We start from the raw sequence: 26,514 nt of genomic DNA, 5'->3' as shown, positions 1-26,514 counted from the left end.
GCTGCCAGCCATTTTTACCTGTTCTCTGCTATAACTATTTTATTTTCCTCACAAATAGCAGTATTAAAATCAAGTAAGTAGCTATAATGTTATAGCGAAGTTTGTATAACGTTTATTAGGAAGACTGTTTTCCCAAAACTTTTTTTCCCCCCCCTTCCCTTTAGCTATTGCAGTAGATCTGATTTAAGAAAAAACCAGAAAAGCTATTTAGGAGTTGTGTTTATACATGGTTAGATGCTCCTCTTGTTGTGTGTTATCATACTTGCCCTCAAACAAAAAAAAACTCTACGAAGAATTAGCTTTATATTCATACCACATCTTTGCTAAATCAGCACTCAATTGTAACCAAGACTCTGAACTCACAATCATTAGCTCTTTCAGTTCTGGTAAACTTCTGTATCATCAGGAACACTTGCTCTTTGCTTCCCCATAATTGTCAAACAGCAGCATTTAATAGGAAGGAAAAGCATCAACTAGACAACTTCATTCATCTGTTCTTAGTTTTTTGGGTACCTTACACGTTTTGCATCTTTCACCAAGGTACTCCAACAAATCTGGCAAGCTAATGCTATGCTTTAGTGTTTTCCTCCAGGACTCCCCAGTCCAACACAGCTAACTAACAGCACGTCTAATCATCATTACTGTTAATAAACAGTATTTTATATATAAGTTCTGAAAGGTTTAATAGGAGTAAGTAAGTACTTGGTATTTTAGTGCTTCTTTGAACTTTTTGTCTTTTAAATCTAATTTTCTCAGTTATTTCTCATTTCTTTGGTAATAGTGCCTAACAGATTTCCAGTAATTGTCAAGCTGAGTAGAGCTGGTTAATTCCTAGAAAAGAGACTGCCAGAGCAAGCCTAGTAACTCCTGCTAATGACTAAGTAAGTAGACTAAATTAGAACAGGAACTGAACCCTAGTCCCCTGAAGTGACATTGAAAATAATCTCCTTTTTTCTTGTTAGAATGTTAAACGAAGAATTTTCCATCATGCTTCTAACCTGCCCGAGCAAAGACACAAGATTTACTTTCTATTCTGTTTACTATATCTCTGTTTAGTCATGTATTTGGTGCTCCCAAATGGCTTATTTCCCAAAGCAACCAGGAAAATAATGAATGAAAGAAGAGAAACTTGGACAGAAGTAGTGAGATTTAGACAGGGAAATATGAATGAAAACTGGAAACTGTTCTAGAGAAGTTTACTAGATGACGAAAAACCACAATTTCATAATTGCAAATAAGGACATCTTCGGTTAGCGGCACCTCCTTATTAAGTGAGGAAGTAAAGGCAGCTATTAAAAATATATCAAATAAATGGGGAAGAGGAAGGAGGCAGCAATTATGTAAATCAGAGACTGTGGAAATATAAAGAGGGGAAAGAATTGAGAGGGAACAAAAGAGACTCTACCTCGCAGCTTAAGGACAGTAAGGCATTTTAAAGATTGACAGCAATAAAATAATTTCTAACAATAGTATAGCTCGCTTGCTAGCAGAAGATGGTGAAAGTCTTAATGATTCAGGAAAGGCAGAAATACTCAATAGTTCTCTCTTGTGTTTAGAAAGAAGCAGGATGATGTAATCATGCATCATGGGAATGCAGAGTACCTTCCAACCCTCCCAAGTAACTAAGAAAGATAATAAACAGCAACCATAAAGAATTTGAGTCTAGAGGAGAGTTAACTCAAAGAAAGGCAAAGCAAGATGACCTGGATAATCCCGGCCCAGCTTGTTTGATAGTAGAGGGTAAACATTGAGAAAGCCTGATATGGGATTCAGCTAGTAGAGGAGGAAAGGGAATATACCATATTGAGCCCAGTATAAAGTGAGGTTTGGGTTTTTCGGTATTATTTTTTGTTTCAGAAAATATTATTTGAAAATATCCATTGTCTTATATGATACCCTGCCAGATTCATTGCCCTTTACAGCCCTTTATCAGCCCCAGCGATGTGCTCTGGTGGCTGGAATTAGTTGGTGCTATAGCTGGATTTGGCACAGATGTTGAGTGCTAGAGCTGGAACCATCCAAACTAGGATCAGCATGTTGACTGTTGCTGAGACCGTTCTGTTTTTATCAGTGTCATTTCTTGACCCCAAAGTTGGCTTAAAATAAGTGTTATAAAAGACCCTTGCAAGCCTGTAGAATAGAATATGTGAGAGGTAGCCTGTGATGGAAGGGTCATGTGGGCCATGATGCTACAAATATGTCTAAGGGAGCATATAAGACTAATATTTTTTTAACAAAAATCTATTAATTTTTATTTGTGGAGATAGGGAAGGCAAGAGGAAATCATTTAACTTTGTGCATCACAAAGTGAAACCCACCTCAGTTGAACTGATATGGGTAACTTGATTCTAATCACCGTGGTCATATGCCAGGTAGTTCTGTCAGGCCAGTTTGCATTGATTTGGCATGAAATAATAGATAAAGGTAACTGTAATCATTTTCATATCTAGTCTTTTTATTAATCGCTAGGTACAATATGAGTGAGTACAGCTTATGAGCATTAAGAACCATACAACTGGAAGGCAGTGATCTGGAAATGGATTTAAGGGTCCTAATGGAAATACAGCTGGTCATGAGGTTGTTGTGGGACATGGCAGTTCTACAGTGATGACAGGAGCAGGGATGTGTTCATAAGATTCATTAGTTTAATATCAGAATAACATGAGAAACTCTCTCACAGCTGAGAAACCCATAAAATCTGGACAGTGTACAGGAAAAAAGCCATACAAATTATGAAAATACTAAAGAATGCCTTCCAATGGGAAACTGAAAGAGATTCAGCTGTCCTGCTTAAAAGAAGACTTGATTCAGACTTAATAAGTAGCACAGAGTCTAGCTGGTACTAAACCAACTTTGTATTATTGCTGGAGAAAGCCTACAAAAAAACCCCTGTAACAGGAAGCTGAATCAAGGTAAGTTTAAAATAGAAATGAAGACAGCGAGATAACTTGCCAAGAGAGGGGGGGTAAATTCTCCATCCCTTGAAACCTTCAAATCAAGACGTGACACCTTATATGCTCTAGTCAAATACCAGTTACTGGATTCAGCACAGAAGCAGCAAAGTGATACAGCACCAGCCTTACACAGAAGGTGACACTGAATAATTCAGTATCCCCAAGGACTCATGAGTATCTGTTATTCTTCCTAAACTTTTGAAATGTATTGCTGTACGCTGGTAAACTTGAGTCAGCTTTGGTGCTGATATAGCAGTTATTCTATCAATCTATTATACTGGGGGTAAAGTTAGACTTAGTCAATTCTTTAGTTTAATCAAGTAATCTGTGTAACACCTTTGTTCAAACAGCTCTGTGGGATCAGGATATTGATGCCAGGAAGTGTAAGTTGAAGAGATTCCAAGACCAAGAGTGCTCATAAGGACCTTGCCACGTGATGATGATAAATTACATTTCTCTCAGTACTGAATTTTTTTTTTTAAGGAAGCTGTACTTTCCCTGAAGTGACTTCTCTGCTTTTGCCTAGCTTCCTGTCAGAGAATAGCACATACTTTCTAAAATCTCTCCCATATATCTGTATCTTTTGTTATTTTCCTCTCTAAGTAATCTAGCGTGACTTGAAAAGACAATAAATTGCAGAGTTAAATAGACAGTGAAGGCAGTGTATCATTTGAATCTGGTTATGTCCTGACATCAAAAGTTTCTTTTATTGAATTGATTCACCTAGCTTTGGTGAAATCCCAAAGATGTAAATGGCTGGTCAGTAGGATTATGCCAGGCTTAAATAGATTTATGTCCCTTGAAAAGGCTGTGGAGCTGTACTAATATTATTGCAGTTGCATGACAAGCTGGATGGGTATTGAACCACCTGAAGGACTGTATGTCGTGGTTTAACCCCAGCCAGCAACTAAGCACCGCACAGCCGCTCACTCGCTCCCCCCCGGTGGGATGGGGGAGGGAATCAGAAGAGTAAAGGTGTGAAAACTTGTGGGTTGAGATAAAGACGGTTTAATAGGTAAAGCAAAAGCCACATGCAAGCAAAGCAAAGCAAGGAATTCATTCACTACTTCCCATTGGCAGGCAGGCGTTCAGCCATGTCCAGGAGAGCAGAGCTCCATCAAGCGTAACGGTTACTTGGGAAGACAAACGCCCTCACTCTGAGCGTCCCCCAGCTTATATACTGAGCATGACGTCGTATGGTATGGAATAGCCCTGTGGCCAGTCTGGGTCAGCTGTCCTGGCTGTGCTCCTTCCCAGCTTCTTCTGCACCTGGCAGAGCACGGGAAGCTGAAAAGTCCTTCACTAGTATAAACACTACTTAGCAACAGCTAAAACATCAGTGCGTTACCAACGTTATTCTCATACTAAATTCAAAATGCAGCACTATACCAGCTACCAGGAAGAAAATCAACTCTATCCCAGCCGAAACCAGGACACCATCCTGTTTTGTCTTTCCCCATAATGGTTACTTTGACAGAATGCAACTATGGAACAGCACCTGAAGGTGTTGTTTTGTCCAGCTCTTGGCCTCAGCATCGCATGACCTTCTGCAGGATCTTTCAAGTATGTGACTAACCATGAGCACCAGAGGGATGTCGTATGTGTGGCTCCATGAGCATAATAATTTAAGTAATGAGCAAAACAATCCTCTGCTTCACTCTTCTACACCAAAGTCACCTGAAGCAATGCATGAATAGGTTAACCTTTTGAGAACAGATTAGAAAGGGGTTGATTCTTGGTATATGCTGGAACAGCGTGAGCACTAGCTGGTTTGGGCTGGTAAATTTCCAACTCTTCCCAGGGTTTACCTGTAACAACCTCAATTACACACCATAGCAACCATCATTGAATTTCTTGTAGTGTAGCTAAGATTGTTGTATTCAGCTGGAGAAAACTTGCATCTCAACCAATAGTTACATAGAATCAATAAGTACATCGCAGATAACTGCTTTCTGTTCTTCCTCTGTTTCCAAGATCAAGAAAGGGAAACATTTTATGCAGAAAATCTCAGTTCTCCATGCAACAGTTTCATAAAACCTGAAATCTCCCATTTTATTCATCAGTGTATTATAAGTACAAAATGTCTGTTCAAGATATCTTGCTACAGAGTTTGGAATTTGCTCTGTGTTTGCTAAGACCACACACTCGGTGGGTTTTACAGCACTAGGATTACAGAATCCAGTGAGTGTAGATACTGTTGTGATAGCCAGTGCTTTGACATTGAAGTCTTAACTAGAGAACGTCCAAAGCTGAGCATGTGAGTCCCTGCAGCCTGAGGTGAAGAGCCAAGCTTTTCAGCAGAAAGCTGTAACTGATCCAGATCTTGTGTGGCTCACATGCAGAGGAGAGTGCGTAATATGCACTGATTACTTGGTTACATTCAGTTTATTTTGTTCTGATCTGGAAGGATGATGCTAACCATTTCAAAATTGTCTGGGAAAGAAAAGTCAAAGGGAAAAAAATATCTGTATTATGTTGAGAGGAAATGTTTTAACTAACCCAACAATATTTTCAATGTTTTGTAACATAAAATACCAGGACAATCAAATCCAAAATAAAGAGCTACTTCAAAGTGAAAAGATGAAATGTTTCCTTCTGAAACATTTAGGTGGAAAACTTTCACAAATTTTAATTCAATCATCACAGTTTTGAAAAGATTAATTAGAACTGTCTTTTTTCCAATGGAAAATAATTCTGTATCAAGATTTCTGCTGGTTAAAACTTATGGCTAAGCTGTTATATTGCTTCAAGTGAATGTTAACAACACTTGTTCAATATTTCATCATCAGCTCTTTCAGAATGCTGAGCTGCCTGGGGAAAAGAGAAAAAAAAAAAAACCAACCCAAAACTTTCCTGTGAAATATGCATATGTCACAGTTGTCAAACCGGCAATAGCAGCACCAGTGTATATTTGGAAAGATGGACATTTTTTGTTTCAAAAGTATTCTTCATTCCGAAGAAGACTATAAAATCATTCCAGACTAGATTTTTAAACCTGGAGAAAGGAAGAAATAACTGCCCATTATGACTTGCTTCATAATGAACACAGATTGTGCATATGTGTAGCCCCACTTGATAATGCTAACGTTAAATGATTTGCAGATCATAATCAAAAAAGAAAATGGAGAATCACTGTTTGAATAGCAGCTGCCCAGGAGAATATTCATTAAGTTTAGATCACGACTCAACAATGCGGTTCAGAAAACATAGTTCAGCAGTTGGAAACACACTGGAAATGATTTAAATTTTTTCTGGTTTTTCATCTTGGCAAATATATCCATAGCAAAAAAACTACTGGCCAATTGCATAGAGACATTGAATGCATGCCACTGGTGAATAATAGCATACATAGTGGACACTGATTCCAAAAGAAATTTTAATCGGTGCTCAGCTATCAAATTCTACTCTGGCAAAAGCTCAAGTGGTTAGTATCTTATATTTTGTGGTCAAATGATGTCAGCCTCTGTGGACTGGCTGGGTCTACAGGATGAAGAATTAAGGGCTTGCTATCAAAAATACCCTGTCCCTGTGAACAGTCAGGTCACTGGAATGTTAGCAAAATCACTGCAGTGGGTCTGAGCTTTTCCAGCTACAGCTAGGGTAAGAGATGGCTACTACTGCAAACAAATCATAAGTGCTTTTAAAACGGCATTTAATCCCTTGGAGTACATCTAGAAATGGAGAGGAAAACAGAGAAAGCACTTCTTACATCAGCTATATATTTGACAGTTAAATGAACAAGCAGCCCCATTTGGACTACCTAGTGTTTCTGGACAGCTTGCAAGCCTGTACTCTCTGGAATATATCCCTGAACTGACTGAGAAATCACTGCATTGTGGAAATGACATCTCCATCTGAAAGAAATTATTGCAGCTACCTGGAAAATGCACAGAAAGGACCTTCCTGACACTTCTTTTCCTTTGGGAATCCAGGATCCCATAGAAAGAAAGACTATAATGAAATCTAATAGTAGCGTCTAGTACAAATGGTTTTAATTCTATTCACATCTTTCTATTCCAAAGATCCCCCCCAAACTGTCTCTGCTACTGAGCCATGTGGCTCTGCAATGCGCATGCCTTGCAGATGTGTTCGAAAGTCCACGAGTAATAAAGTAGATGCTGCCCTACCACCATTTTTCCCCCATCACCCCTACATACCACAATCATCTTTAGAACGAGTTTTCAGTCAACATGCTATTGCATCTTGACACTGAGGAAACAAAGAGCAGACCGTTTCAGTAGGAATGTTTGCTGCATATTGAAGATGCCCCAACTGAAATTATTTAACTATCTACCTTCAGTCATCAAAGTCAATAGGAAAAGGGTCATTTGCTTCACCATGGAACCCCTCCTGATGGGGACATGGTTGTGTGTGCCTAATTTGCCTAATGTCTGCCTCCAGGCCTGCCCCTGGTGGTGCTGTGCTCCTGTGCACACTGCATTCTGCAACTGCCTCCAGGGTTATCATTCATCTCCCCTTACTCACATCTCTGCATCTTTTCCATGCCACCATGTATTCTTGAAAGCTTTGATTTGGTACAGCAAGTGATCTCGCGTGCTTTTAATCTTTCTTTTTTTTTTTTTTTTTTTTTTTTTAGAATGAAATTCTGCAGCTACAAAGGGATTACCAAGTCTTAGTAGCATAAAGGACGGAACGAAGCGAAAGTTTGGGGAAAAAAAAGTCAAGGCTATTGATGCAACTGAATCAAAGTTGGCATCAAATTTCATTATTCAAAACTGCTATCAAATCCAGTTCAGCCTTAAAGGAATCAGGAAAATCGAAAATTTCTACAGAGTACTGAAGTCAATCACATCTTTCTTAATAATACGTGATCACAAGAAATGTTGTCTAATCAAGCTAAAATGAGCTATCATCCCATGACCCCAGCCATTCAGAAGCACTATCAAACTCCACTTGTAAGGGACCAGACTAATATCCGGCAGATATGGTGGACTGAACCTTGTAAATTATCTTCTTTCTACCACAACTGTAGCTTTATTGGGACTGATGAATAAGTAGGACTCTTTGAAATCTACTTTGGAATTTGAAACTGAAGTAATTTTTTTTCTTTCTTAAATAAAATGAAGCAACTATTTTCTTTTCATCTCAGTTCACAATAAATAGAGAATGTCTCGGGATCTTTGGGAAAACCTTCATGAGCTGAAAAGCAGGGCACCTGTTAGGTACTCCAGTGAAAGACCAAGAAAAGATTTCAAGTGAGTTCAGAAAGACTTTATAAGTGTCAGCTTCACATGCCTTTGGAGTGCTTCTTGCTTTGTCTCCTATAAAAGTCACAGGAGGGAATGGATAATTTTAAGCAAAAGCCCCCGCAGTGACAGCAAATAGAGTCAAAAGGTGAATCTACTTGGTACCCACAGGAGAGGACCCCCTTTTCGTAGAGTGAAGGTTGGCGTTGAAGAGTTCCAGATGTCCTCCAGGTTACAGGTTGAGGTACCGAATGCAAATCACGTCTTTCTTTCCAACCTCTGTGGGTTTGGCTGGAGATGCAAATGTCCTTGCTACTTCACACTTCAGATATTTAGAAATGCTTCTCACACTGAGAGAAGTTTTAAATCAGCAATTTAAGAAACGAAAAGAAGAAAGGCTAATACCCTTGTTGTTCTTAATTAGCAAGCCACAGTTATTGTGTATAACTAAATCAGAGCCTGGAGTGTGAATTTTGCAGGAGTTATAAAGTGATGATTAATCCCTAAATGAGGATTCCTCCCCTGTGCTTTAAACTGAGAGCTTGTTCTCCCTCTTAGCAGAGGAAAGAACTTTGCTAAATTATGTTTGCCAAATCTTACTGGCAAATATGCTGGCTGGTAAAGACAAAAACTGTTGTGTTATTAATGCATCAAAATTAATTATGCCAGCCTAACTGCTTATCTTTGGCACAAGTACAGAGCTTGAGGGACCAGACGTGGTGCTGCACTATTTGTTACCATGGTAGACAATTATGAAAGAAGTACAGATCTGGACTTGTATAACTCGAAAGCAGTTCTGAGCAGATCGTAAATTTCCAGGTTAAGAGTAAAAGAAATATTCCTTTCTCAAAAGCTATAATTTAGGACCCAGAAGGAATCTGACCCACTTGCAGGGGAAAACAAGAACAATTTAAAGAGCTGTGACCAGTGCTATACTGACTAATGGGTTTTCACAAACCACTCTGGAAAATTCACTTGATGTGCACTTAATCTGGTACAAGGTGGTAAGAGCAATCTAGGTGTGGCACCAGTTTGATATTTTTAGCTTGTACTTCTCTGGCCATATCTTCAATAGTCAGGGCTGAATACGCAAGCAAAATGGTGAGCAGCTTCTGTGAGACTGCAATAAACTATTCAGTCTGGGTAGGATGGTATAACTACTTGCTGGTTTAGATAGCTGCTTTACTTGAAATTGGCACCTGGTCAAACTATGCAGTTAGCTTAGGAACTGTGATTGCTTATAAGTACTGCTTCGAACTTGTGCAGGGTAAACAAATAACATCTGGGATATGGAGACAGCTTTTCTGCTTCCCAAGAATGAAAAGCACCTATTTTGATAATCCTGCGGATGCAAGGCTGAAGAAGCTTTTTCAGGAAATGGCAGGCAACAGCGAGCATCTTTGATACATAAGGATATCAGCAAAATACTCAGTCAGGTTTTGCATCTCCTGACTACAAAGAAACTTTTTCAAAATTGTCTGCAGACCTGAATGCAGTCCAGTAGTTGAAGCACATTTAAAGAGTATGCCAAGCAGTGTGCTCTTTGCGTGTGCCAGATGTAAGCAAGCTGTGATTTATGCGTGCAAATGCCTCTGTGCATACGTGCATATTAACTCAGCCGGAATTTAACATGAGCGCTTTTGAAAACTTGAATTCTGAGTTGCACTTCCCACGTTGTTTGTTCTTTCATATTAGAACAGGGCCTGCTTCTGAAAAGATACAGAGGGGAACTTTACAAGAAGCTGAGGAGATAAAAGTTTTAGCTCAGTAACAAATGGAGGTGAGTGCTAGTGAGTCATCTGCTTAGTTTTGAGGGCAGATGGCTGGACAAGAAATTCCAAACCATTCTTTTAACACCACAAAAATCTCTCTAATCTCTGACCATAACTATGGGGTTGTTCAAAACCAAAATATGGAAAGATGAGAACAGTTCGCTTTCTCAGAACTTAGCTTCCAAATACAGATGTTAAGACGAATTTGTAAACTTTTAACCTGTGTCCAAATGATAGCAGTTACGCATGTGTATCTGTCATCTCTGTGCACAAACTGCGTGCTGAAAGGAACAAATGCACACGCGCTTGTGGGGAGAGAAAGACGCTCCAGTGGGGGTGGCACCGAAACTTCTTTAAGGATTCTGACAAGGTGCCTTCCAGGTCCAGGGCAAGCAGAACTGGACAGAGAAAATGGACTTGAATTCTGCAGTGACTCATGATGCTTGGTGTGCTTCTGTATGTTTTAGCCTAGTGATAGATGCTGTTTCAAGCCACAGGGAAGACATGTGGGTATATCTGATAGTGAGTAAAGCATTACACAGCTCTTAGTGGCTGTGATGCCTTGCCATCACGGTATGTTCAACCCATAAAAGCTATTCCAGTTGTGTGTCATCAGTTCTAATTGCCCCTCTTCATTCTTCTGTGGTATTGTATGGTACAGCTCTCAGAGGCCAGAATTATTCTCACTTCTGCATTTGTAGCTGAATAAAACTTCTGAATTACACCAATTATTCTGCTAATCCCCTTTCTGACTTGACCAGATTATCTCAGAAAGTAGCTATTGTCATCTATATGAAAAAGTGACACTACCAGCAAGATAATATCTTCTGCATGAATCTGGGGGTTACACCTTGTAGCTATGGTGATTTAAGAGTCCAGAGCAAATGCTCCTGCTATGAGTCTTGTGCTCTCTTGCACTCTCGCTTTCATAAGACCCTGTTCTGAGCCAATTCAGCTCATTAAGCCAAGCTAAATTAAAAAAAAAAAAAAAAGAAAAGAAAAATAGACCTTCTTCTCCAGCTCTAATGAGCTGAATTGTTTGTGAGAAGGGTTTGGCAAATTCCAGCACAAGGGCAAGGTGGGATGTCTCTCTGGGAGCAGGAGATAAGGAGGGAGCAAAGGGTGGTGGGCTGAAGAGGAGCAGGACCTCCCCTGTTTGGGAGCAGCAGGCTATTAGATCATCCTGCTATCTAATCTTTCTGGCTGTTAGTCATTGCCTTAGACTGGGGGTGTCATGACAAAACTGTCGTTGCTATTGTTGTTACCCTTATGACACAGAGGAAACATGACTTATTTCACATAATTTCCTTCATGTAAACAGTGAGTAGGAATTTTGTGTCTCTGTGTTCAGGGCACGGACAATGACTTCTCAACAGCTTTTGCTGTCTGATGAGAGTGCTGGGCTGGAAAATAAGGGTGATGTTGACTCTGGAAATGGCTACAAAGAGCAACATGTAATCCTCATGTAAAATATACACTGAAAGACCCTGAGGAAAGGACCCACTTATCTCAATGTGTGCTGTTCTCTTAAGGTCACTTAAGTAAGGTCAGCACAGCAACATTTGATGGTATACTTGTGCCAAAAAGTCATAAGTGATTCAATTAAGCCATAAAAGCTGTTAATGATGCAGTAGAAGCTGTATGTCCACTGGAAGTTTTGCCAGTATAACACCACCAGCAACATCTTCACAGTATGGTATATGAAGTATAGGCTGAGATTCATATGTGGCCCAGAGTGATGCAGCATCTTAGGTTTTGTGCAAGGTAGCCACACTGCGGAATGGCTCCCAGCAGAAACAGGCTAACAGTGCAAAGTGTGGGTCTGGATCCAAAACTTCTAGCAGTTCGCAAGTGGCCCACACCGATCTCTTATTTCTATTTCTTAACTTTTCATATACTATATATGGTTATATATATTTTTAAAGTCCCAGACTGGTCTCACAAAACATACAAGAGCGTGCCAAGCAGGAATTGCAAGCACAGTATATAGAATTTCACATTAGAGTCAAGTAGCTGTGCATGAACTCACATAGTACTTTGTGTATTTGCACAATGTAATCTTTGGTTACCTGATTTGTGTACAGGTGCTCAAATTGTGTATGTGGGATGTCAGCACTTGATTTACTGAAAACATTAAAAAATAGGTTACTATGTCTATGCAAGTTCACTACAAAGAATGCTCCCAAGCTTGCCTATACATGTTAACTCTTTTCTTTCTGTACCCTCTAACACTCTGTACACAATAACCTATCTTCTAAATCAGTGAATCAGTGGCAACATCTACAGAGCATCAATTTCATTTACCCGTCCTCAAGGAGTTCGTTCACCATTTGCAGAAGCCTTTTGTGGCCCTTAGATGAAAGACACTTCATCTGTGTAAAATATTATTATTTATTGTTGTTAATCTAGTGTTTTCAGTGGGTTTTATTGGAACCTGATGTCCTGCCAAAAGTAACACCCTGGGAATCTTTCAACAACTGTTCCTGGGTGTTCTGTAGATTACTGCTGTTTTCTCATACACTGTCCCTGGGAATTACATTCTCAGATTAGAAAAAGTGTCAGTCGTCTTTCCTCTGTGAAAAGAACTGCTGTTCAGGCTCTATATTAAAAGATTAGGCTAGTACTTTTTTCTGGTGACTTATTATTCAGGTTGTATTTTGTTTTCTCATTAACCCCTTTGCAAAACAGGTTCAAAATGTTAAATAAGATTGATGTGAAAGTTCTTGTAGCATTATGCAAACACTTTTCATAGCTGAGAACGGCCAGTTAAAGGAAGACTGGTGGAAAATTGGACCCAGACATTCAGTCAGCAACTTTCAGCCCTGCAGAGACAAAGAACCTTTAAGAGCTAACTTTATAATGAGGAGCTATAGTACAGCATGGCAGAAATTAAAGGGAGGCCCAAATTCCCTTAGTGACAATTGTGTTTTTCAGAGATCTCCTGGGTAGACGTTGCTTTGAGAGACCTTTGGGAAGGGGTGTAGCAAATGAGGCCTTCCTAGGAGACTGTATTGGGGAAGCAAATGCCTCTGGGCTAGAATAGGAACGGGAGGCGATTAAAGCAGAATAACCATTTCTCTGACAATTGAATGCCCAAATTCTGGAAATACAGTCTTCTTCTGAAAAGCATTCACACTCAGCCACTGAAAATGTAAGTTTCTGGTGTGGGAAACATAATTTTGCAGGAACTGAAGTTTCTTGTGATTCCTTTGTCACTGTATCTGATGTTTATCCTGTAGTTTCTCACTTCAAGATGGCTGAGGGACAAAAGAAGTGGGAACCACTGATGCAGAACAAATGCCCTGCGTTTCAAGTGAGGTTCACTCAATATGTGTTTTGAACTGGAGCTGGATTCTTATAAGGGAGTAGCCAAAAAGCTGCGTCCAAATGAATTCCTGCATGTTTGAGGAGGGATGGAAGAGTTAGGGAGAAGGAGGGGAAAAAAAAGCCTGGACCCTGTGGGGCGGACTAGGCACTCGATGTCTGTGTTTGGATCGCCCTGGTGGTTGTGATCGTCATTAATTGGCATGAGCTCAAAGAAGCAGCTCATATTAGCTCCCAGTTTTAGTTGTGTGTTGAAACATTTGCACACACCTAGCACAAAGTGATGGAGGAGTTTACCCCTATAGTTTATTCACTTTTGATCACACTCTTCCTCTTCTGGTTTCTGCCTCCCCCAGCAGAGCTCACTGTCGTTGGAGCCGCTCAGCTTTATTGTCAATGTGTTGTGCAGTAGTCCTGTGAAGAGGTTTTTTGGTACCTTTCTGTGCGCTCGCTACAGTCTGCTTCTCTGCAAAAACAAAAACAAATGCCTCTCTGCCCCTTTTTTATTTACAGTTTCTCATGTCCTGTTTGGGCACCCTGATACCCTGTTTGATGCTGCTGCTGACACGACCAGAGAAGATGGGCATAAGAAACTCCTTTCTACCTATTAATACGATTATCATGACCAGTGACTCTTAATCTACATTTGTCCCTACCTGACAGGAAGATAAATATTTGCTGAAATCATTACAACTGTTCTCCTCAGTTCTTGACCCTGGCATCAAATATTCTTGGGTTTGTTGGACCTTTTGAAGAGGTTTTACTTTGTAGTCTACTTTCTGGAGAAATACTGCCCCAAAGGATACCTCTTCGGTCTTCAGTCTTGAGGGCCTTCACTCAACTACACCTATTACATTTGAATGTAGCTGTGAAGTCTTTCCTCTCCTTCCCTGGCCTCCCTACCTTAATTTCATACATCCTCCTGACACCTCAGGTCCTGCAGCATTTGAGTACAGAATGTGAATTTCCCTCTGCTCACAGGTATCAACATGTTAGCGTTGATTGTGTACGTAATATAGGTGCCTTGGGCAAAAGGCAGACTGAATGCTGCTTGGTAACAGATAAAATATTCCCACAGTTTTGGGGCCACCAAATATTATCTATAGCACAACCAAGAGGAGTCACAGAGTCCTACCTGCCCTTCACAATGCACCAGGAGGAGAAGAGGGCCTTCAAAGGACATAGATCTTTCCATACAAAGATTGTGATCAGTAAATCACAGCCTTCTCTTAGCCTGTGTGTTTTGCTGGTCCTAAGACAAACTTCCCACAAGTGTGCTCTCATTTCTGCTGCATCAGCCTTACAATTACGCCCACTGAGCAGATGATAACAAATGAAGAAGTACTTTGTCATGCGCAGGACACAAATGTATCATGCGTATGACAATGGCTGATATATCAGGAGGAGTTACTCCACCAGATACTGTCCCTTGTTTCTCAGAGAGGACAAGAATAGCGCTAGAGACAGTGTCTTCTTATTGAAGGATAGCCACTGGGAATGGTATCCTTTCAGACTGCTCCAGCCAGATCTGCAACAGTATAAACCCACAATGTACTTCATAAACAGATTTGTCAAGTCCATGGACATACATGGTTAATTTTACAGGGCTCATGGCAAAGCTCAGTGCAACTTGCTCTTGCATAACTCCTTTGAGGTTTAGTTGGCTGAACTTTACTTTTCGTAAGTCATTTAATAATATGTAAAATAAAAAAAAAGGGACAAATATAAAAAAATTATGTTAGGCACACCACTAACAGACAGACTGGGGTCCTAGCTGAGAAACAAGTTCTCATCACATAGGAAAAAACAGGGAGGGGAACAAAGGAAGAAAAAAATTGCTTTTGGATCAGAATAGAGAGGAATGTATTGTTATCATTTGCAGCCACAGAGCGATGCACCTTTTTATTTTTTAGCTATTCTTTGCTGTTGGCGGCTATGGGGACACCTTTCCCTGCAGCTGGCCAAGCATCTGAGTCAGTTGCTCCCACAGGAGAGATAATGTCCCTGTTTGTACGTTGTGCGAGTGAGGCAAGAGGAAGCGCTTTAAAACGACCCTGCCCCACCCTGGCTGTAAACACCTGAGTTCACCACCGCGCTGGCCCCCATCCTAACCCCGAGCCCGTTCACCCACCTGGGGATCCGTAAGAGAACTGACATTTTGCCATGGCCCAAAAAAGTGAACACCATAAGGCTGACCCCTAGTTCAGTAACTCAGGGTGATGCCTGGAGGCTTGTGGCTGACGGTCGTGCAGAGGGGGTTGGAAACGAATCAGAGGGCTACTCAGCTCAACATCGCTAACCAAAAGCTAACCTAATTAGTAGCCACCAAGACCTGTTGCCATCTGCTCGGGAGTTGCCTGTCTGAGCCTGGTCCTGAGTTTAAATCTCTGCATAAAGATACAGATCTACAGCATGTCTGCAATGCTGCCCACATCAGAGATGGCTTTAGTTATCTCTTTTTTTTCATGGTCTCAGCAGAATAATTGAGCATTAGATCAGCTCAGAGATGAAACACACCTCTTGCTATACTTAGTAGCTCAGGCTAGGATGAATTTGGGAGCTCCGTCTTCTCTGGTTTCTGGGGGCAGAGACCTCCAGGACTCTCAGTTCTCTGTATCTGTTCTCCCCATTTGGCTCACTAGCATTCATCATCTGTCATTTTGTGGACCACACCTCACTGGAGGTCTCTTCTGGGGCTGCTCTCCTCTTTTTTTTTTTTTTGTCTGTCCTTCATGATTTTCTTCCTATACTTAAGTAGTTGGGTTTTGGTGTGTTTGGGGTTTTTTGCTTGTTTTTTTTCTTTTTTCTGAGATGCTGAAGATATTGCCTCCTCTGAGCATGTGTTTGTTAGCTTTTTTATTTCGGTAGGCCCGTATCTCTTTCTCCTAAGATCTGTGTAGCTGCACCTGGATATGAGTAGTTTTCCCCCTCAAACTCCGTTGCATCCTGGCTCCTCATCTGGGAAGGAGGGAAGAGGGGCTTTTATTGTGCTGGTGGACTTTGCCCATCCCTCTCTGGATCTGAATAGGCCAGCATTATTTCACAAGTGCTAAATCCACTCACAATGGTTTTAAATGGCTGAGCTGCTGAGCCAGCTGAACAGCAAACACCAGAGGGGAAACCACATTTCGTGAGCGCTTCAGATTCCTTCAGACTGTACGTGGAGCCATTAAGAGCAAAGTAAAAGCCCTTTGACACAACTCCCTTCGGCAACTTTTTCACAGCCACATGCCAAAAATGGGGGCTGGCTAAGGAATTGGTCCAGAATCAGCTCCCAAGAATCTAGCACATGAAGATGAAGATGGAATTCAAATCTGTTTCTGTTAAAAGGGAGGAAAACAGCATATTATATTTTCTTGTAGCATATTAATCCTTTGCTGGATGTCTCTCTGATTAGTGTGGATTGCCAGTCAAGGTAACACCATGAGCAAAAGATGAAAAAAACCCAGGTTCTTATGTTATGCAGGAATATTTTTTATTGTATTTGTGTTTGTATCTGTTTTCCTTATTCTTTACGTCTAAGTTAAGAACCCAGATTGTACATCTCATGGTCCTCTGATCATCCTAGAAGAACGAGATCTTCAGCTAACACGACGAGCCAAGAAATATCCAAGAATGCAAACAATTATCCCATTGCCATAAGATGGATGAAGGCCTATCTAAAGGAGCTGCTATTTCTGTCTCTGTCCAGACTTGTGAAGACAGGGGACTTAATTCTACCTTAGAAGACATAATTGCATATTCCCTAAACAAGCTCTTTCACAATGATCTGGGTTAGCTTAGACACTCAGTAATGGAGGTTTCTTAGCCCAGACAGTCTTGATAGAGTAATTACTTTGAGCAGTTGCATTGAGGGAGCAATAATAATTGATGGTGGTGGCGAGGATGAACCTCCCCCCTTCAGCACTTCAGCTCCAGTCAGCAGAAAATGTGTGGCCACAGCCTGAAATCACACAGGTGCATGCAGGAACATTTCATCTTGAATCAGCTAAAAAAAGGTGCGAGCTTAAAGTAGAATAGTTGCATCAAGAACCTGTATGGTCATTCTGAGTCAGAATTTATGTTTAATGTAATTTAGCTTGTTTCACTTTGGCTTCGGGGTTTGCTTCCTACACCAACATGGTTGAGCATGACTTTAGCTCCACCAAGAAAGAGGTGCAAACACAGCTGTGTGCCGGAGCTTTTGAAAGCGTGTCGAAATTTGTTTCCAATTGATGTTGACGTTACATTCAGCAGGGAAGGAATTGTTTGGTCTCTTATTGACAGCTTCAGTTAATGTTCTTCTTTACATTGTGTGAAGAAACAGAATGGTCTCTGATGACTAAATAAAACAATCTTTAACAATTTCTTCAAAAAGTAACGGAGATCAAGAATTTAGCCAGTGAGAAGTAGAGATGAAACCACAGAACACACTGCTGCTCCATGGCAATCCACCCATCCAAACAGAGATGCTCAGTCTTTCCTTCCCACTTCTGTCATTTTCTGCTTGTCTGTCCTTGGGTACATCACTGCTCATTTAACCATCTGTCCCTTGACTTAGTATCTGTAAAACAGGCAGGAAAACACCTCTTGCTCCACGTGGGGGTTGTGAAATTAAATTCACTGATATTTATAAAATGCTTGGGGAACTACGGAGAGCAGAATGTGGTTCTCACACAAGTCCTGTGAGAGTACAGAGTATTGCAGTGTTGTTATTTTCTGCAGAAACATTCCTTCAGTAAAACATGGGTTACAGAAGAATGGTTCATTGCCTTTTGGCTCGTGTTAGATTGGTAGGAGCAGATATTTAGATTGGTAGGAGCAGATATTTTTCTCACATAACTAAGGTCTGTGGTAAATTTGGGGCTTTTTTTTTAATCCCCCAAAATATTATTTGGAGTTGTGAGAGTGCAAAGAGAAAACTCTTGCAAATATGCATAAATATCTGCAAAAAATTAAAAACCTAAAGAAAAAAAAAGAGCCTGAACAATCCACAAACCAGTACATCATCTCATTTTCTTGTTCTCATTTCTCTAAACCTGCTGACAGGATTCCCCCAGAATTTCCAGCACTCGCTGAACCTTGACCCAAGCAGCTTCACGAGAAATTTCTTCCCCAAGGGTTATTTTGGATAGAAAGTTCTAAGATCTTGAGTATAATGGTTTTCACAGCTGTAATTATAGAGTCATACATCTGATTCATGTAATTTGACAAGGAATTATAACCTGCCTGGTTCAAAGGAGTGTGTCAAGGTGTATGGTAACTGGTGATGTGAATCTTGCAGCATCTGCACATGGGCTTTTCCATCATTCTGGTGTCCCATCCAAATGCTTCTATTACATGTTTACATACCTGGGGCAGTCTAGATTACAGTAGTGGAGATCATTTCTTGTATTGCCTTTTCTCAGAGAGAGTTTTATAAACATTTGACTCACAAGCCAGGGATGGGGAAATGGCAGTGAAAATGCCCATGCACCCTTTCATACTTGGAGAAGCTCACACTTCTGTGTGTGGTTATTGTATGCATGCAGCATTGCCCTTTTTTGTTCTCAGAAGAGAAACATAACAAATGAATACATATTTTTCAGGAAGGGCTCAGAAACGGTGACTGGGGGTGAAGGCTTCCATTTTTAGTGGCTAAATGAGCAGAGGTGTTGTACCTGTTTGTCAGCTGAGTGCGAACAGAGAAGCAGGTGCATGGTTCAGCTCTCAGGCATGGGCTGGGATGAAGCTGAGGGAGGCAACTTTTTGACAAAAGACGCAAAAATTGATTTAGCTGTGGTTTAACAGGTACTTCACATTGCAGAGGACTCCCACTCACAAGGATGTCTCAGTGGGAGGTTCTGCTGTCGGTCAGCCAGGGAACTGTGTGCTGCCACCACCATAACCAGGTTTATGATTACTCACTAAATAAAACCTACTCCTTGTGCACTCAAATCTGCAAGGTGCAAGTGTGGGTGAGACGTATCTGTATCTCAATGTGTGAAACAGGTACGTGGCAAGAGATGGTGCCCCTAAAGGTTGTGGCTGAGGAAGAGATGGTGGAACGAGGGGAAATGCTGGTGGCTGATGCGCAGGTGCTATGAGCAGGCCAGGCCAAGCTGGCGGTGTGGCACGGGGGTGGCAGGAGGGTTGTTCTGGGATGGTTTGGTGCGGCTGCTGGCTGACCTTGTCCTCCAAACGGGGTGTAGCCACTCTGACGTGCTGCCACTCTCAACGGGGCATGGGGCTCCTACCAGGCAAAGCCCTGAGCGTCCCCTTGGCCCCCCGTGCTGGGCAGACACCATCTTGTCACCCCAGGTCCTGCGCCATTTCACCCCCTTCCCACCCCCGCAGGGAGACCGCATGCCTCCTGGGCCTTGCTCTCTCTGCTCTCCCTGCTTCAGTTGTACGAGCTTTATGAAGTAGGCACAGAAATCTGTTGTTATTGATAAGCTTTTGTAGCTGCCAACCTCTGGGGTCCTCCCCCCTTACCTCGGGGAGGTGGCAGCACCCCCCGACCCAAGTGCCTCCCCCCCTCCCAATCTCCTCTTCAGAAATGGCTGGGCTTCCTCAGATTACTTTTATACAGCCCATTTCCCCTCCCTCACAACTTTGTTTCTAGCTGTGACCCGAGCTCTGGCTCTGCTGTGGTTATCAGACACGGAGGCGAGGTCCTGTACACTTCAGTCTGCTATGAACCAACCCTACAAGGCAGTGGGGGAAAATGTCCTGTAATTTACTGTTATGGCAGCCTGAGCTTTGAGTGAAAGTCGTATGTCTGGTGCCACATGTTGTAGACCAGCATGCGTTGTCACTGTGGACCTATGTCCAACTGCAGGCAGAGCCTCTCATGGAGCCCGGGGAGGTCTGGGTATCCCTCATCCCTGCGAGGCTGAAGAGGGAGCACCACTCATATGGCTTTGCCCTCCGTCGCAGCGGGCCCGGGGTCTGAATGCTCTGCAGTCAGTGTCCTCTGGCAGCGCAGCCTCCTTTCTGTAGTCTATAGCACTGGCAGGCAACTTTTTAGATACATTAGAGGAAATGACCGTTCTAACGGCACGTCATTGCCTTTTTCTTTCTGTTGCAGGGTTATCTTAATCCTACCCTAACCCTAAACCCAGTGGAAGAATTCTATTTAACAACAGTCCCTTGTACTCTTCTGTGGGAGGCCTCTGCATGCCTATTGTTTCAGTGAGAGCAGATTTACTGACCGATGGGTCAGTCAGGCTAATTTGATCACTATTTGATATGCTCTCTATCAACAGCCCCTTTGCCCCCTTTCTCTTCTCTGCCTTCACATGCAGGGCTTCACGATGGACATGGCCTGCCCAGGGCACAGCATGGGACCAGGCTTCCTCTCTCTGAAAGAAGTTGATACTTTTCTTTCACCACCCCTCAACAAAGTGGAGTGCAAGGGACCAGATGAGCCTCTGGTGCAAGGCCCCAGATTTCCATGGGATGACTCCAAGGGTATATTTGACTCCACATGGGCGTCATTTTCCCTAGATACCCTAAAACTTGGAGTCCGGTTTCTCAAGATGAGAAAATACCATCCCCATGTTTGGGAAGGGCATAAGTGAACGTTCACCCGAAGTGGGAAGGCTGACCGTGTCCAGGTAGAGCGGGCAGGAGGAATGTATAGAGGAGAGGAGAAATGCTACATCTGACTATAGAACAAAGGACCGATTAGTACCAGCTGTAAGGAAAATTTCCTCCTCAGCGTGTTATGATCGTGCTGTCTGTCTTCTAGTGTGAGTGTTACCGGTTTCTGGGACCAGTGTGGGTAATGCTATGCAGACTTGCAGGTCCCTACAGCTGGGGGAGAAGAGCACAGGATCCTTCTCACTCTGAGGAGTGATAGCCTATTTCACACATGTCTTTTGACCAACTAGGGCATGGTGAATCTCTGTCTAACCCTCTAGCTAGCCCTGTAAAGGCTTTACTCTCAAGTAGCAGTCTGAAATCTTGCAATCTGAATGATGTCCACTAGTGAGAGCAATCATTGCCACTGTTTGGGCCTTCCCTGCTTCTTCCACTGGCTACACCCAGACTTGGACCTTCATCTAACCGATCTGCAGTGAGGGGGAGCTGCCGCTGAAAGGAGAGATCCTGCTGCCTGAACATGCTTTCATGGCCATGCAGTCTTAGTCATTGGCAGTTGTCTGATCCTCCCAAGTACCACTGCAGGACAGCAAACCAGAACACTAATCCTGCCAAAAAGTGGTTAGATTTCTTGGAGTTTAGCTCTCTGAACCAGCTTTACCAGGGTCAAATGAATGGCACAGGCAGCGGAGTGCACCCCTGGGAGCAGGGAGTGGGATCCTGTTTGAGGGGCTGCAGTAATTGGGTTAGTTTAGTTAAAAACATGGTGAAAGAAGTTCCTCAGACTTTTGATGGCTGAGTTGCACACAACATACAGGGATGTCACAGGAATGGCTCTTTCGGAAGCACTTGCAATTTTCTTTCTGAAAGGCTCTTTCTCTCTCTCAATGCAGACTGTCATTATCCAAGCCCAAATTACAGAACCCAAATAATGTTACTGAAGCCCACTGGGGCAGGGACACTGCTTGGCTGGCGACATTAGACTGCCACCATTCTAAGAAATCACTGAAGGAGAGTAAAGGTCCTACAGCGCTAGAAAGCACAAGCTGGCTGTTGCTGCAGAAGCAGGCAAACACGTGCCCAAGCCAAGAACTTGTGCACACATCACAGCCTCGAGGCACAAGTTAGAGCCACAAAAAAACACAAAACCAAAAGTCTAACCCAGTTGTGAACACACTCGCTGCATCTCCTCATGAGACTTAGACTGAAAGTGGGATGTGGAAGATGGGATTTACAGTGGTAAGTGGGACTTTCCATTTGTTTTGTGGGCATTTTGGAAAAGTCCCCACTGTCAGGCCTATAGCTAATGCTATTTATCTGCCTGTCTAAAATCTTGCTGCTATAGATCTGGTAAAAAACTGAGCACTGGAAGTAAATTACCCAATTATTTAAAATCTTTTTTCCTTGCAAGTTGCTTGTAAACCTGTCTTTATTTCCACAGATGTATTTTGCATTCAAAGTATTCACCAAACAGCTTCTGCCAAAAAATTTCAGTGCAGGGTCTGTTTTCCAGAATGATTATTTTATCTGTTTACTCGTTTTACTTTTGATGTGTGAATCATTCCCTAAATGGTGAGGTATCATTTTTGCTTCTCGTCCCCGAAGATTGTAAATTTTTTTATCCAAAGAGTAAGAAACTATAAAAAGAAAGACGCAACATACAATATATAGCCTCTTTTGCAACACGAATATGGATGACATTCATCCGGTGCACATCCCTTAAACTCCTATTTATACAGAACATAACACCCGTTCATGAATAAGAAAATATAAAAATACAAACCAAATAAAACTCTGGAGCTGTTTAGTATCAGCCCCAATCTTTGCTCCGCTCTGCAATATTCATCTGGGGCTCTGACAGAGTTAGCTGTGGCAATAATGTGTGAGTGTTACTGATTTCAGCTGTCCGCAGACTCTCCCCTGGTTACTGCTGCTGCGGTGGGAGTGGTGGAACGGATGTTGTCTCAGTCGCTCCCATTCAAACTCTGGTACATTAGCTTAAATCACCGATGAAACAGGGTTGTGTTAAGATGCCAGATCGTGAACTGCAGCAGCTGAGGTACGCAGCTAAACAGATTTAATGGGTCTTTTGCTGCTGAAAAGAACCATCCTGTATGTCTCCCTCCCCCTCTTTCACCCCCTGCAAATCTCTGTGGAAGGGTGGGAGGCGAGAGCCAGGGGGAATAATAGCATAAAGAAGTGCAGATAAATCAGCCAGAGTGTGACTATCAAAGCCATACTTCTCTTCTAATTTATAAACCTTTGTTTCCTGAAGTAAAAAGAAATTGGTGATGGGATCTTGTTGGGTCGTTTTATTTGTTTCTATCCCAAATGTGGTTTTCTGATCCCAGCTATCTCAGGATATACTCTGTTGTATCTCATCGAGTTACTGGTCTGCCTGCCTGGTTTCTTGTCAATGGCAGATGCTTAATAGGGGAAGGTGAAAGTTGCACTGGGAAGCCACAAATAGAGACGTCTGGGAAGAAAAATGCATCATTCAAATTAATTCATGTTAAATTTTCATCTTTTAATACGTAAATTAATCTTTTTAATTAGAAGATTTTAATTCAAGTTTTGTCTTTTGTCTTAGCACTTGGCTGGCTGGCATAGATCTGGTGAGGCTGCTCTACAGCCTTGTGGCATTTTTTCTATTTATTTCAGCACCATTTCCTTTCAGCATCTCTCTGTGCGTAGTTTGAGGTTTTGTTAGTCTTCCTAGAAGTCAGAACTGGAAAACAGACTCCTTTGAAACACACAGAACAAGAGAATTTTTGTGAGGGAGGAAGAGGATTAATGGGAGATACTTCTTGCTGTTAAAAAGCAGTCCTAGATCTCACTTATGGACAGTTGGTGTGTAACTTCTCTAATGCAAGACACCACTTGCAGGCTGGTCAGCAATTGTGCCATTGCCTATAGGGAACTGAAAAGGGTATTTATTTTTGTCCTGCTATTGGCTTATGGGATTTGAGAGTACCTTTTTTAGCTTGCATAACTGTAAATATTGTTACTGGACTTCCCGACCTCTCAATGCTTGCTCCAATATTTGACCTTCTGACCAGCTCCAGGAGACGGCAAATTCCACAGGCTGATGACACGCTGGGTGAGGGAGTGTCTCCTGTTAAGGAGACTTCAAATTTTGCTGAGTGAGCTCCTGTTCTCATGCTTTAGGAGGAGCAAAAAGGTTGGGGGCTGATCAGTTCCCCTTAGAGCCTTCTTAAATCTTGATTGCCTCTTCTAGCACTCTCCTATGCTAGGCCAGAGGCCCATATTGTTTTCATTCTCTTGTTACCTGTCAAGCCTGGCTATGTAAATGTTGTATAAGAAATGCTAGTAGGTACTGTGCAACTGCTTCAGGTACAGGACTCCCTCCCTATAAATAAAAATTCCTATTTCTGTATTGTATCGTAGTTAACTTTCATGACTGTTCGTGCTACTCCATCCAGGAGCTCTTTGAGGAGAAATGAGTCATGCGTTACCATCCCAGAGCATGAAGTGCACATTTCCACAAGCTCTTCATAAACCCACAGCTGGAAACTTCCAAGAAGACACCTGCTCTGCGTTCGGTGCACAGAGCAGGGACTCAAAAGAGGCTTTTAAATGTACTTTCAGCTGAAAGATTTTTCTTTTTCTTCCACTGATCACTCCTTTCCTCACCTCACACTTCTCAGGTCACGTCATGCCGGGACCCTCTGCTTGTCTCAGCTACGTGGTCGTACATAACGCTCTTTCCCTCCCCTGCAAGCACTGTATATTTCCTGATCATAAGCATGCAGAAACCTGTGTGCATTCATCTATATTTTGTACTGTCTGGTGGCTTCATGAAATCCCTGTAAGGTGTCGCAAAGGAAATCTCAGTAGCATGACTTTTCTTGTGGCAACCTGTGTAGCGGTGGACAGAAACACTCTGCACCTTCCTGCTCTAGAAACAGGTAGGTATGCTCCTTTCAATTTTGTAACTCAAGGAACCTTTGACTCTCTTGGCTTATTTATTTGAGTATCGTAAAGGCTGAAGATGCTGAGGATCACTTTTGGCTCTTTCTTTTTCAGAAGGTTTTTCAGAAGTTTATGAGCATTTTAATCAGTGAAGCTGATTTTTTTCATCTATGAAACCTGGGCTTCAAATACACTATAGACCTGAAACTTTCCATTGCCTGGAAAGATCTAATATACAAGGAGTTAATCTGACTTTTTATTTAGCATAATTTTCTTGTTCTGTTTGCCCTTTGCCCCCAGTTCCTGGCTTACTGATTTCTATATTTTTTCCCCTATTATCTAGTTCTAGGAAAGCCTAACCTTTCTCTTCTTCAGTCCTAAATAGAGTACATTTTCACCAACTCTCACAGCTACCTGTGTATCTTCCTCAGTTATCGTGTCTCTTATCTGAGCATAACTGCTCCCAGGTCTTAAAAAACTGCTCTGCACCTCATATCTCAGCAGTTATATTCTGCAGGATCAGGGAGTCTTGGTCCTTCTTTCCAGTTAAGGATAATTGTCCTGATTATTTCCAAGGGCACAAATCTTTCCATTTCAGTTTCTCTGACATAGGCCAAGGAAATAAAAATTGAGACCCCAGGTGGACTTCCCCATTTTCAAGTCTGAGGATGGTTAAGACCATTACAAACAGAAAAATCAGCTGCAAAATTTGGACCCTGCTGCTCACCTTCCCAGGGCTGGAGGCTGCGCCCCAGGGCAATGCTTCATATTCTCCGCTTCTCCAGAGTTGTCTGAAGTGTGGATCTAGACTTGAACTTCTGAAGTTTGACGGGTGTTTGTGATCTGGGGTTTTGATTCCATTTTGTCTCTAATAGTTTCTTTTTCCAAACCCTTGGGTAGTTGCCCTTTCCTAGAACACATGCTGCGCACAAAAAACACCCTTCTTAAAAAACACAAGCACTCAGAAGAGGAACACAGAGAACTGAAAGAGCTTCACCAAGAAGTTTTGTTTCTCTATAAACCCTGCATAGGAAACCCTGGCCTCTGCGTTCCCTCAGCATTTGCTGTATTTATTTCTTTTCCTCCTCTCCAGATTGGGAGCATTTTCTGCCAAACAGAGAACGGCTTTGTGAGATGAGGAACGGCTGATTTTTGCAGCTTGTAAAGTATGTGCTGCCTCCTTCTGAGACCTGAAGGCTAACTTTTTCCCCCAAAAAGCGGGTCTTTTTAGAAATACGCCTCTTCTTACCCTCACTTTTTTGGAAAAAGGCTCATAACTCCTCCTGGCAGAACAGGGCAGAGATCCTGCCACTAGCTTTTCTTCAAAGGAGAACAGAGGAAAAAAGCAACGCTGAATTTTCAAGTGAAATTGGCTACCAGAGCTGAGGAGCAAATGATAGGAACAGTGGATATTTCCCCCAAATTGAGGATCTCCCCTCCCACTTCTCCCTCCCACGGGTATTTCCCCAAGATGGACTCACTTGAAGATTGATGCTCTCCCCTTCCGAGGCCATCCTTTTGCCCCCAGGTCTCTTCCTCTGCAGACCGTGCACGGAGCGGGGCACTCTGCGCTCCCGGAGACTCTCTCTTCGCTGGACCGGGACGCGCAGCTGCTGGAACAGACCTGCTATTCATCTGTCGGCGGCCGCCCGCCCGCCTTGGCATCGGCTGGGGGGCGAGAGAGGGGGTGGCACGCCAATTCTTCATTGTCCGGGCAGTCCGTGGAACAAGCGTCCCTCTTAGACTTTCCGTGACAGTTGT

The 26,514-nt window shown here is 42.3% G+C and overlaps 1 protein-coding gene across 1 annotated transcript in view; it reads right to left on the bottom strand.

Moving 5' to 3' along the window:
* The window catches only part of NINJ2 (ninjurin 2), a gene marked incomplete at both ends in the record, with an annotated part of 47,199 nt that extends 20,932 nt beyond the window's left edge, over positions 1-26,267 (bottom strand). The window contains one exon of the mRNA XM_082308495.1: positions 26,235-26,267. Within this exon, the coding sequence (XP_082164621.1) occupies positions 26,235-26,267 (33 nt within the window). The remainder of the gene's footprint in view (positions 1-26,234) is intronic.
* Positions 26,268-26,514: the final 247 nt, after the last annotated feature.

The sequence above is a fragment of the Platalea leucorodia genome (assembly GCF_965183815.1).
Source record: "Platalea leucorodia genome assembly, chromosome: 4".
In the NCBI taxonomy this organism is placed as follows: Eukaryota; Metazoa; Chordata; class Aves; order Pelecaniformes; family Threskiornithidae; genus Platalea; species Platalea leucorodia.
The sequence above is the reverse complement of the archived record's forward strand: the minus strand, read 5'-3'. Positions and strand labels throughout refer to the sequence as shown.